The sequence below is a fragment of the Myodes glareolus genome, chromosome 22 (genome assembly GCF_982192425.1).
Source record: "Myodes glareolus chromosome 22, mMyoGla1.1, whole genome shotgun sequence".
NCBI lineage: Eukaryota > Metazoa > Chordata > Mammalia > Rodentia > Cricetidae > Myodes > Myodes glareolus.
In genome coordinates, this window is record NC_142047.1 from 33,899,753 (window position 1) to 33,912,729 (window position 12,977).

Below are 12,977 nucleotides of genomic sequence, written 5' to 3' on the forward strand. Positions count from 1 at the left end.
GGTCACCAGGCTCTGGGAGGTCACCAGAGTTCTCCATGCAGGACGACCTGCCTGACTCACTGATGGCTGCTGTTTGGGGTATTCTTTGGATTCCTGGGCTCAGATTCTGTGACCCCTGTAAGAGAGATAGAGTGGACTTGTCCTCTTCTGATCCATCCTGCCCTGTGTCATCCATGAGAACATCAAAGTAGCAGAGGCTTACAGACGATACCCAAGATTACTTAGAAGGGTGTATTAGCTGCATGTTTTATAGGTGATACGCTATAAACACAGAACCCGAGAAGCCGAGATAGCAGGCCAGTCTGGATTACATTCAATACTCTGTCACAAAAATCAAAACAAAAGCAAAAAGCAGAAAAAGAAGAAACTTGCTCACCTAATTTGATTTTCACTAGTGACTCCTGGTCTGGATATAGATTCTTAGCTTCCAGTCACAAGGACATTTCACTCCATTACACTGTGAGTGTGGGCAGGCTCTAAGCAGGACTGTCTCCATAGGTTTTGTCTGTTGCAATAACTGTCAGTCATCACAGTCCGGAGCCCTCAGTGAGATGCATGGACAAAGATGCTGTCAGGAAGGCCATTGTGTGCAGGCAGCAAGTCACAGGACAGGGTGAGCACTTGACTGAGAAAGATGTTGGAAGTCACTCTTTGGTGGCTGTGAGTGGCTGCTGCCCTGGCCTCATCCACAAAGGTGACACCAAAGACGCTGATTCCTGCGGGTCAAATGGGGGAGGGGCTGCAGCAGAAGATTCGCTTGGCCGATTTAAGGATTTTAACTTTTCTTGTTACAACTCATCAGGTCTGCCAGACTCTGCAGTGTTGACCATGGTGCTGGGGGAGGGGAGGTGCCAGGGAGGTGGAGCTGTAGAGATGGCACACAGCAGGAGGAGGGTCTCCCTGGACCCCTCCCTGCACTCCCAGGCAGAGAGGATCAGGACTGCTTAAGACTGCACAGCATCCAAAGCAGGACATTTTCTGAGGTACAAACCCATGGTGTCCAAAGGCTTAACTTCACCCAATGTCCAGACTGAGAGCCTGTAGGTCTTTAGGTCCTTAGGTGACTTTCTGTCATCTCCTCATTTCCTGGTCCCCAGCACAGCAGGCCAGGACTTTGTGTGCAGTCACAGCTGTGCTTCTCCCAGCAGATCGCATGTCAGTGCTGCACAGATGATACTGTGTGTGTGTGTGTGTGTGTGTGTGTGACTGTGTGACAACTGTGTGTCTGTGTATCTGTGTCTGTGTGTGTGTGTTGTTGAAGGACTTCAGATGCTATGCTCTGTCTCTCTCAGAGTCCAGAGAGTGACTTTGCCCTGCCTGCTGGCTATTGGCTCCCAGTGGTTTCTGCCGTAACAGTTGCGCTGCAATAAGAACTTTGCACCTGCACCCCGAAAGGTCTAAATTTCCTGCCTGGGCAAGTCCTACCTTCTGGGCTTCCTGTTGTTGTAAGGTTGTCACCTTGTGGCAGCACAGACTTAGGCCTGGGATTCAACCATGTCACTCGGTAGACCTCCTGGCTGGCTGTTTGCTGTGGCCTGTGGGCTCCTGCTTCTCCACATGCATGGTGAGACTGTCTAAGTGAGCAGAGGGACCTGGGTCAGAGCTGCCCAGTTCTGCAGAGTCAGAGGCTGAGCTTGTGGGAGGGAAACACCAGGGAGGAAGGAGATGGTGAAGATGACAGATCAAAGTGTGGATTTGTGCACTCCTTAATGTCACCACCAAAGCCCACAGGATGGGCCCTGTGGCACAGGAGGGTCAGAGATGTGTAAAGTTATGTCCTTATGAGCCAGCAGGGACAGAAGACCAGGAGAGACATGCACGCCCCCCCCCTTTGTGTGTGGTTGTGGCTGGAGCTCCCAGTGGCAGTATGGATAATGATCATAATTCCTTCATAATGCCGAGAGGCTCTCAGCCTGTCACCTTGGTGACTAGAGAAGTGACTTGTCAGCTTTCAAGAGGGTCAACAGTCATGCTTTCCAGCAATAGTAACATAGTTAATCCAGAAGGACTCATATCCACATCGTACAACTGAACTGAGAGGACCCAGCTTACCTTCCCCATGTACCACAATGAGGTAGGAATTCCCCAGTGTGGTGACAACTAATGACTCCTCTCCACCTACAGGCAAGGACTCAGCCAGCCCCATCAGGAACACACACACAGGGCAGGTGAGAGGAAGCCTCGTCCATGTGAAAGACAGCGATGTTGGTGTCCACACCTTCCTGGGGATTCCCTTTGCCAAGCCACCTGTGGGACCACTGCGCTTTGCTCCCCCGGAGCCCCCAGAGCCATGGAGGGGTGTGAGAGATGGAACCTCCTATCCGGCCATGTAAGTTCTGGGGCCCAGGGAGCATCAGGCCTGAGCTCTGGGCCACACTTCTGTGCTTCCTCCATCTCAGCTCTACAGCAGTGTTCTGTCTGTCCTGAGGGCATCTCCCATGCAGTTTTCAGGGGAATGTGCTAAGGATTAGAGAGGAAGAACTGTGCCAGGATCCTGGGTCAGAGTGTGATGCCTGTAGGGACTTAACTGCAGGTACTGCAGTGAGGAGCAGAGACTAAGGTCACTGTGACCATCCACTGTCCAGGTGACATTGGCTAAGGAACAGGTGCACATGCTTTCAACTGGAGACAATGTGGAAGAAGGAGGTACCGTAAGAGTCTGGAGTGAGATGGAGAATGTCTTCCTACCCTATGGTGTTATCCATTCATTCCTATAGATCCCATGTGGGCACAGCCCCAACACCCGAGTATCTCAGTTTGTTTTGTGTTGCTGTGATCAAGAACCCTGACATAAACAATCCAGTGAGGGAAGATTTTACTATGGGTCACAGTTTCAGGTCATAATCAGTTACAGGTGGAAACCACAGGGCAGAAGTTTAAGAGGACCGATCACATCCCATCGCTAATCAGAAACTGAGCCTATAGGTCACATGCTTGAGTGCTAATGCTTCGTTCACTCTCCCGACTCCTAAACAATTCTGAAGCCCCTTCCCAGGCCCTGGTGCCTCCTGCAATGGGCAGGTGTTTCTCTGTCAATCAATGTTATCAGATAATTTGCAATGGGCCTGCCCACAGGCAAACAGGATCCAGACAAGTGGTTCTCATTCTGTTGGTTGCCATCTCCACATATCAAGGGTTTGCAGATCAAATATCCTGTATAACAGATATTCACATTACTGTTCAAAACAGTAGCAAAATTACACTTTTGAAGTAGCAACAAGAGAGTGTATGGCTGGTCACAAAATGAGGAACTCTATTAACGTCTCATAGCATTAGTTAAATTGAGAACGACTGATCTAGATAATGTCTCATTAGGATTCTTTTCCCAGGTGATTCCACATTGTGCCAGTCAACAGTCAAAACCAACCCCCACACCAGGATTTAAGTAGCACAGAAGGGATGAAAGTCAGTACAGGAAGGCGACCATTTCATAGAGGATGGCAGCAGTCCCCATATTCTAGCCATCAGGACGCTACTATCCAACCAAAGGTCTTCCTAAAAGTACTGCTCCATCCCCACTTCCACAGAGCTGGTGGCCTTTACCTTGGTAGGAAGGGACTTCAGAGGGGGGTCAGATGTTCGCAGGAAATCATGAAAAGCAGTGGCTGAAGGTGCCTGAGAGACAATTCAGACGAAGATTTTTAGGTTTGATATCATACATTTTGGACTGTCTTCCATGTTCCCCAGGTGTCTGCAGACTGACGTAACAACTCTAGAGGGAGCCAAGGAGATGAATCTGATCATGCATCCCATCTCTATGTCTGAGGACTGCCTGTATCTCAACATCTACACACCAGCACATGCCCATGAAGGTTCCAACCTACCCGTGAGTGTCAGGGTATCGTCAGCTGGGGAGCAGGATGTTTCTTTCTCTGGAGGATTGGAAGGGAAAAAGTAATTCTGAACTGTATTCTAGTTTATACCCTGACAGGTAGTTTTAACTTATTGGGGTCAGGAATGTCATCCCAGTCACAATGAGCTGCTTACCCCTGGGTGTGGGACTCAGAGCTCTGGGACTCTGAGAGATAAGAGGCTCTGCGTCTTTGATTAAACCAGAAAATTTTCTACCAATTTGAACCTGGCTGGCCCACTAAAGAGGGTGCTTAAGGGCTGCATATTGACATCATCAAAATTCCTAGCTGCAGGTTATCTTTTGTGCCAATGGGATCTGATGTCCCTTCTGTTTAGCAACCAGGAAAGTCACACATGGAGACACTCCTGTTTGCTCCACTTTGATGAGTTTGAGAGTGATGATGTCATTACTTGTGATGTAAGGCTATTAATTCAAGCTAAGTTTTCCTGATGAGGAATTGGGAATGGTAATATAGCATATATTAATATGCTATAATATGCTTATAGGCCTAGAGTATCCCATCTGTGGACCATGTCCCAAAATCCTTAGGAGATCTGTGTGTAAATTGACCTTCACAGAGGTAAAGCAATTGATAATCTAGTGTGTAGTCCAGTTGACCACGGGCTGGTGGTGCCTCCTGAGATTTGTGTTGATGTCTCCAGGTGATGGTATGGATTCATGGTGGTGCACTTGTTCTGGGAATGGCTTCCATGACTGATGGATCCATACTGGCTGCTACTGAGGATATAATAATGGTTGCTATCCAATATCGCTTGGGTGTCCTTGGCTTCTTCAGGTAATCCTGGGACTGGGCTGGACAATGGGGTCTGAGTAGAACTTGGACAGATCTGTGATTCCTGTCCCTGCCCCTTCTCAGCACTGGAGACCAGCACGCCACAGGCAACTGGGGCTACCTGGACCAAGTGGCCGCCCTACAATGGGTTCAGCAGAACATCGCCTACTTTGGAGGCAACCCTGGCCAGGTCACTATTTTTGGTGGGTCAGCAGGAGGAACAAGTGTGTCTTCACTTGTTGTGTCCCCCATGTCCAAAGGACTCTTCCACAGAGCCATCATGCAGAGTGGAGTGGCCCTGCTGCCTGACCTTATCTCTGACACCCATGAGAGGGTCTACACAGTAAGTGTCCTCATAAATACCGGTTCCTACTTTGGTGATTCAGTCTGCGCCTCTGGTACTCCATTAATCTTGTAAGTGAGGAAAACAATGATCATGGGAAATAGATTATTTCCAGTAATTTCTGAGAGTCATAAATTTACAATCTATTCCCCTCTGCTTTATGTATGCTGAATAAGATACACAACAGAAAAGCTGTGTCCAGTGGCTTCTACCATTGACAAAACTCATCTGCATGATTTCCTAGTTTACTTCTTATTATTACTATTACAGAGACCATGATCAAATCTACTTTGGGAGAAAAGAAATTAATTTTAGCTTACTAAATTTTTATAGTTTACAGTCCAACTTGAAGGGAAGATAGAGTGGGCTCTCAGGCAGGTCCCTGGAAACCAGAACCGAAGCAGAGACCAGTGTGGAACACTGCGTACTTGCTGGATACCCATGGCTTCCTCAGTTTGCTTTCCTATACAGCCCAGGACACCTGCCCATGTGTGGCACTGCCTTCAATGTGATGGGCCCTTCTGTATCAGTCATTTACCAGGAAAATGCTCAGACTTATGTATGGACCAGTCTGATAGAGGCCTTTGCTCTGCTGAAGTTCCTTTTTCCCAATGACCTTGACTTATGTCAAGCTGATTTAAAAAGGTATCCAATTGGTACACACAGATTGAGGAAAAGGGTCAGCTGTTATAAATACTTGCTGTGGCAATGTGAGTCCCCAGGTTCAAACACCTGGAGCCCACATAAGGCTAGAGGTGGTACAATGTGACAGTTCCCCCAGTGCTCCTATGCAGAGATGGGAAACAGAGCCAGTAGAATCCTTGAATAGACATAGCCCAGCTAAGCTGGTGTAGACAAAAGGAAACAACGTTCAAGGTGACAAGTGACACTTGAGGGTATTCTCTGAACTTCACAGGCAAAATATGACACACCATATCTATTTTCACACATGAACACCACACACAGAAACAAACAAAGCAGCAACAAAACAAATACGCAGGTAGCACTGTCCCTGTCCCGGCTGTCACCTCCGAGCCACAGAAAATGTGAATGATTCCACTTAAGTGCTTTCACACACAGCAAACAGCAGGATGTGGTATTTAGGGGCAATGCCATCTACTGGAACAAGGAAACTCTGCTCCCTGGTGGAAGGAATGAGCTAACCATTACCTGTTCCATTTGCAGAAAGTGGCCAACCTATCTGGATGTAAAACCGTGGACCCAGAGGCCATGGTACTCTGCCTACGAGACAAGAGTGAAGCAGAGATTCTGGCTATCAACCAGGTTGGAGAATGTGGTCACCAGGATTCAGGATTGTCAAAACTTACTAGTGGAACTAGTTAAAACTAGTCTGCTTGGTTTGGTATTGTTTTAGTACTCTGTGCAAAATGAAAGACAGGCTAATTTGGATGTCTGGTTTCTTCTGGAGTTAACACTGAGATCCTGAGATGCTATCGGAAACGGAAAAAGGGTGTGGGCATTCAGTGGGCATCAGAATATTTATTATTTATGTGGTTTATCTTAAGCAATGACCCTTAATGCCCCATAGGTCTTTACTATGATGCCTGCTGTTGTGGATGGGACGTTCCTACCTAGGCACCCTCGGGAGCTGTTGGCCTCTGTGGATTTTCGCCCTGTCCCCAGCATCATTGGTGTTGACAGGGATGAATTTGGCTGGGGAATCCCCTTGGTGAGACCTTGTTATAAGCTCCTAAGAACTTAAGCTCAAATGGTGGGTGGTAGGACCTCAGAGATACTTTGATCTAGATCCAATGCATCCTATACTAAAGACTCTCCTCTACCTTCCAGTACATGGGGTTTGATCCTGTCATAAAGAACATAACCAGAGAGACCCTGCCAGCTATTTTGAAGAACACAGCAGCACATATGGTGAGAGACCATGGCTCCTGTCCTGATATAGAGTGTTCCCATATATTCTTCTCTGATGTCACACCCGGAATAAAGGCTAATGAGTATATGTGTTTCTGTGTGGGCTCACCCAATGCTTATACCTTTCTGCCTATACCCTGTCTCATCCCTGGCCACATTCCTTATTTGGAGACTGCTTCCCAGCTATCCAAGGACTTGCCTTACATCTCTCTTCCTGATTCCTCCTGGTGTAGATGCTGCCTCCTGAGTGTAGTGACCTGTTAATGGAAGAGTACATGGGGGATGTTGAGGATGCCCAGACCCTGCAAGCACAGTTCAGAAACATGATGGCGGACTTCATGTTTGTGATCCCTGCACTCCAAGTAGCATATTTTCAGCGTGAGTACATCTGTAACAATCCCTAGGACAGGAGGAGCTCAGAGCTGTGGGTCCCAGGTGGACTCTGTAGTGGCCAGGCCTGACCCATGTCATCATCAGGTCTCTAACATCAGGTACCTGAGGACAGTGAGGCACACCTCAGCAAATCCTTTTGGCTAGAGTAAATGAATGGCATCTTATCCATGTCCATAAGAAGAAACATTTTAGTTACACTTGGGGTCTTGTCAAAACTACTCATGTGGGAATGCCAGGGCCACTGTTTAACAAAATGATTCCCATACTCAGTGCTCCAGTCTGGAGCTCACCACTCTGCTGGGATTCTAGATACCTTTAGAGCAAGGTTTCTTTTCAGTGAAGGTTAAGTGGGAACGCTCCATGTGAGAAATCATTATGTCATTATTTGTCCTCACTCCCAGGGTCCCACGCTCCTGTCTACTTCTATCAGTTCCAGCACCAGCCCAGCTTCATCAAACATAAGCACATCCGGCCACCCCATGTGAGGGCTGACCATGGTGATCATGGCGCCTTTGTCTTTGGCTCCAACCTCTGGGGCTTGAAACGTGAGTCTTCCTTGTTTTCCTTGAGCTGAGTGGAGCCCCTGATGAGTTCCTGAGGGAAGGCTGAGCTCTCGGTCCAGTTGAGGAAACCGAGGATCTCAAGGAGAACAGAATCAAGTGTTCACCATTTCTGAGCTGGAAAAAACAACAACAACAACAACAAAAACCAAGCAAACAAACCAACCAACCAACAAAACCTCTACCAGGTTTAGAATATGAACATTTCCTAGTCTAGCTTTGCCATAAGGAATGAGAACACACTGGGTAGGAGTGAACCTGAGAGAATTCAAGTAGAGGCATAGACAGACCCTGGGTTCTAAGTGCTAAGGATACACCAGGCCAGGGTTCAGGGTCAGGCTACGGTTGCTATTGTAGAGCCTGAGTTGGCAGATGCACGAGGTAGCGAGAACTTTGACCCTTGTCTCCTTTTGTCTGCAGTTGACCTCACTGAGGAGGAGAAGCTGCTGAACAGGAGGATGATGAAGTACTGGACTAACTTTGCAAGACATGGGTGAGCACATGCTCCTCCCTCAATCTCTTTTTGCCTGGGTCTCCACTGAGGGCTTCCTTCTGGGTGTGCTCATTATTATGCATGGGTCCTTAATTACACAATAGTTTTCTACAACCCAAGTCACACTTAGGCAGACACCTTCTAGCTTTCACTTACTGCTCATCCCACAGAGACCTTGTTGGTGAGTCACATCATTGTGGTACTGTTCTTTAGATTTTTCCCTCTGAGAGGGAGACACAAACCTAGACAGCTTCCCTTGTTTCATATCAGACACTAGTGAGCGACACTTGTGTTCTCTATCAGCACACCAGTCCATTTAGTGTGTCCCTTAGACCCTTGGCCTACTCATCCACTGCTCTGACCCAAATCGAGGCATCAGGTCTTGGATGAGAGTGACCTCACCCTTCCTTGTTGGCATGTTATCCACAGGAACCCCAACAGCGAGGGTCTCCCCTACTGGCCTGAGTTGGTCCATGATGAGCAGTACCTGCAGCTGGACATCCAGCCTGCTGTGGGCCGAGCCCTGAAGGCCAGGAAGCTGCAGTTCTGGACGAAGACTCTGCCCCAGAAGATCCAGGAGCTAAAGAGGACACAGGAGAAGCGCACAGAGCTTTAATGCCCTGAGGCAGGAAGGTGGATGGGGTCATCCTGAGGTTACAACTTCCATTTATTTAACGTATTTGTTCCAACGCTCACATAAGCATTTCTAACCTCAGCTTTTGCCTTTTCAGTCAAGAAGACAATCCCTCTGGCTGTTATTCCTTATCCTTCTGGACACATTTTATTAGACTCAATAAATACTCTCATAACCATATGGATTGTGAACCCCAATGTTCCCTCAGCTTAACACTTCACTGTGATTAGGCTCGCCCCTCCCTCCCTCCCTCCCTCTCTCCCTCTCTCCCTCCCTCCCTCCCTTCCTTTCTTCTTTTCACATCCTCTCTCTCCTCTTTTCCAAGCCTTAGAACCTCTTCAAATGAAGTAGAAGCTGTGGGCACAACTGACAACAGGAAATCCTCTGTCCTTTCTCAGCAAGTTGATGTTTTCTATTTCTCATCCGCCAACAGAAAATCTGATTTCCCAAAGCCCCATTGCCTTCATAATTTCACAAAGCTGCTCCCAATAGATCATAAACTACAAACTGGGCTATTAGTGTCTGTGACCTAAGAGGAGGCTGAGACAGGAGGATTATAAAAGCCCAGGGCAAGATAACAAGGTCCACAGTTCAGAGACAAAACCAAAAGTCATAATCTCAATAACTTACAAATGATATCAAATGTACAGTTTTATAGAGTGAGAATCAGGTACCAGATGTCCACAGATTTGCTTTATGGTGTCATACAGGTCTCTTGCTAGAGGTCTCAAGAATTACATCTTGTACCCTCTGCTGGTAGAATGTGTAAACAACGGAATTCCAAAGACAACATTAAGTCCCTGCTGACTTGAACAGGGGACATGGAAGATTGTCCTCTTAGTGAGACTGACCGTGCAGGTTGTTCACATTCTATGTGTAGAGCATTTATTAAAGTTCTTATTGCAAGGTTGTTTCTGCTTTTCAGTTCTGTACGTACACACTGAACTTCCAACACAGAGCCAGAATCTGTTCTAGACATTTAATAATGATCTCACTTTTAGTATCTTGGCTGTGGATTGTCTTTACGGGACAAGGGCTTAATGTGAGGGCTTATATGTGTTAGGTAAGTGCTCTACCCCAAACTATTCCCTTAGACTACTGTGGACTGTTTAAATACAATTAATCTCTTTTAGAGGAATGGCTTAGTGAATCTGAGAAAACTCTCAAGGCATGTAACTGCCACCACATCCGGTTCAGAACAGCCCTCACTCCCCCACCAAGGCTTTCCTCATGCCCCTTTGCTGTCATTCACTGACCACTGTAACCAAGACACTACTTAAATTGCTATATTGGGGCTTGTTTCCAATGAAATACAAGTAAAAAGTTGTGTGACTGGCTATGTCACTTTATATAATGTTTTTGTTTCCTTTTTTGTGGAATGCCATCCAACTGTGCACACAACACATTCTATCCACTTACCCTAACTATGGGCAACTGCTTATTTTCACCATCTTATTGTTTCACTTGTTTATTTGCTCTCCATTTTTGGACAAGGTCTCTATGTAGCCCAGGCGGACCCTGACTTCATGATATCACTGCCTTGGCTTCCTGAGTGTTTAAATTATAGGGATGAGCCTCCACTCCCAGGTTTGCATTTTAATAAAGCTGTATGGCTATTCTCACACATGATTTCATGTGATCACATGTACTCAAGTTTTTAATTTACAAGCTAGAGCAGGATTCCCTAGTCATGCGACACATGTGTCAAACATCTACAGAAGTTTTAAGGTTAGGGATGTAACTCAGTTGTAGAGAGCTTGCCCTGTATTACAAGACCCTGGGTGTGATGCCCAACACCATAGAAAATAAAATAAAATAAAGTAGATCAGATGACATAGGCTTGCAATCCTTTCTGTTCAGAGGACTGAGGACAGGAATCACAAGATAAACCTGCCTGAGCTATTGAGTAAGCTCCAGGGAAGGCTACATTAGTTATAGTTTCTCTCCACGTGGTAAGTACAAAAATGATGAAGTCTAATTTCAGTGAATAGGTTATTAAAGGAGGAAAAAGAGAAAAAGAAGGAGAAGAAGACAGAGAAGGGAGAAAAAGAAAAGGAAGAACAGCAGGGGGAGAAGAAGGAGAAGGAGGAGAAGAGGAAGGAATAACAAAATGAGAAGAATATGGTGGGAGTTTGGGGTGTCTTGAGGGTGTTGTTGTGTGGGGTTGAATGTGACATATTTTATTAGTGTATGAATTTACCAAAGAACAAAAATTTTCCAATGATCTTAGAATACAATTCAATGGTACAGTACTTACCTGATATGTGTAAGACCTAGGTCCAATTCTTTCTGCTCTTTAGATGCTTTGGGATAACTGTCTACATTGGTAATGGCTGACTGTTAGATTTCCATATCCACTTCTTGCCAATCACCAAGTTTTCTCATATCTACAAATGATTTATGAAACTTCTGGTAAGCCTCAGCCCTGCTGTCTTCATCAATTCAGGCTGCCAGCTCATTCAGTTCTGAGATAGATGTCTGTGGCTTGGCTTCTTGGAAGACTGAAGTAGGAGGGTTTTGTTATCTTAAGAGCTAAAGGACTGGGCTTGAGAGATGGCTCAGTGGTTAAGAGCACTGGCTGCTCTTCCAGAGGTCCTGAGTTTAATTCCCAGCAACCACATGGTGGCTCACAACCATCTGTAATGAGATCTGGTGCCCTCTTCTGGCCTGCAGGCATACATGCAGGCAGAACACTATACATAATAAAAATAAAATCTTTTAAAAAGAGAGATAAAGGACTACCCATTCTATATACACTACATCTCAAGAATATATATGTTATATACATGTGTGAACATATATGTACCATAACCTGTGTGGCTTAAAACAATAAAAAGTATATTTGTAGTTTTGGAGACCATGAAGCACATACCTGCATATATGCTGTGTGGTGAGGGCCTGCTCTCTAAGCCAAGGACTGAACCTGTGTCTTCTACTGGGCAGATGGTATAACTAATCATGTTCAAGATCTTGAGACATTGTGTTCATATATGAAATTACCAAAAATTAAATAAAACCCCAAGGGCCAGAGAATACAGCTCAGTGGTATAGCATTCATCTAGCTTGAGCAAGACCCTAGACCCAATTCTCTGTCCTGGCTTTTTATCTCCTGGTCCCTGTGACAACTCCTAAAGACCCAATGATACTGACATCCCATTGGAGACTAGGTTTCAACATAGGCATGTGGTACATAAACATTCAGAACATGGCACTAGAGGTCCCCAGATTAGCCACTAATGTTGTGATTGATGGGAAATGTTGCTACTTAGTGTTTGCTATCAATCGTCACAGATGATCTACATTTAACACACTCTATCAATACAATCTATTTCTGCTGCAAGGTTCAAGTGGTTTAAGTTTTTAAGAAGAGATAGGTCTGAGTATCTAAAATGTTTACAACCCTGAGATTAAAATTTCCAGTGATCAGGGAATACAGGTCAGTGGCACAGTTCTTACCCCATGTCCTCTCTGAGAATGCTGTTCCCAATAGACAATAAACTACAAATTGTGCTCTTAGTGTCTGTGGCCTCAGATGTTTGAAGGCTGATACAGGAGGATACAGAACACCAGTACATGGTAAAAGAGACCCACATATCAGAAATAAAACAAAAGACCATAACCTCAGTAACTTACAAACCGTAAAAAAACGCACAGTTTTGTAGACTGAGAAATCCAGGGTCAAGATGCCCAGAGATTTGCTGTGTGGTGAGAAACAGGTCTCTGGCTGGAGGTCTCGGGATTTTATCTTGTGCCCTCTGATGGTAGAATGTGTAGACAGTGGCTTCCCATAGACAACATTAAGTCCCTGCTGACTTGAACTGGGGACAGGGAATATTTTCCTGTTAGTGAGACTGTCCATACATTCTGTATGTAGACCGTTTATTGGCATTCCTACTGCTAGCTTGCCTCTGCTTTTCGGTTCTGCATATTCACACTAACCAATAGGGAGCCAGAATCTGTTCTAGACTTTGAATAATTATCTCATTTTAAGTGGCATGAGTGTGGATTGTTTTTGTGG

At 45.8% G+C, this 12,977-nt stretch overlaps 1 protein-coding gene across 2 annotated transcripts; it reads left to right on the plus strand.

The window, feature by feature from the left end:
- Nucleotides 1-1,397: 1,397 nt before the first annotated feature.
- On the plus strand, nt 1,398-9,139 carry LOC125398369 (liver carboxylesterase-like). Of its 2 annotated transcripts, XM_087900696.1 has the most exons (13): nt 1,398-1,564; nt 2,125-2,329; nt 3,688-3,826; nt 4,516-4,649; nt 4,731-4,989; nt 6,175-6,273; nt 6,539-6,679; nt 6,799-6,879; nt 7,113-7,257; nt 7,674-7,817; nt 8,253-8,325; nt 8,755-8,958; nt 9,057-9,139. In XM_087900696.1, the coding sequence occupies exons 1-12, from the start codon at nt 1,495-1,497 to the stop codon at nt 8,939-8,941; spliced, it is 1,677 nt and encodes a 558-aa protein (XP_087756822.1). In that variant the 5' UTR covers nt 1,398-1,494; the 3' UTR covers nt 8,942-8,958; nt 9,057-9,139. The 2 variants fall into 2 exon arrangements, with proteins under 2 accessions (XP_087756822.1, XP_048287104.3); XM_048431147.3 differs by having other exon boundaries at nt 8,755-9,139.
- The last annotated feature ends 3,838 nt before the right edge of the window (nt 9,140-12,977 follow it).

Excerpts from the sequence above, each read along its gene's own strand:
- LOC125398369 (XM_048431147.3), top strand. The coding sequence starts at position 1,495 with ATGTCACTCGGTAGACCTCCTGGCTGGCTGTTTGCTGTGGCCTGTGGG. Across the intron at positions 7,258-7,673 it reads CCAAGTAGCATATTTTCAGC|GGTCCCACGCTCCTGTCTAC; the intron begins GTGAGTACATCT and ends CCTCACTCCCAG. Across the intron at positions 8,326-8,754 it reads ACTAACTTTGCAAGACATGG|GAACCCCAACAGCGAGGGTC; the intron begins GTGAGCACATGC and ends TGTTATCCACAG.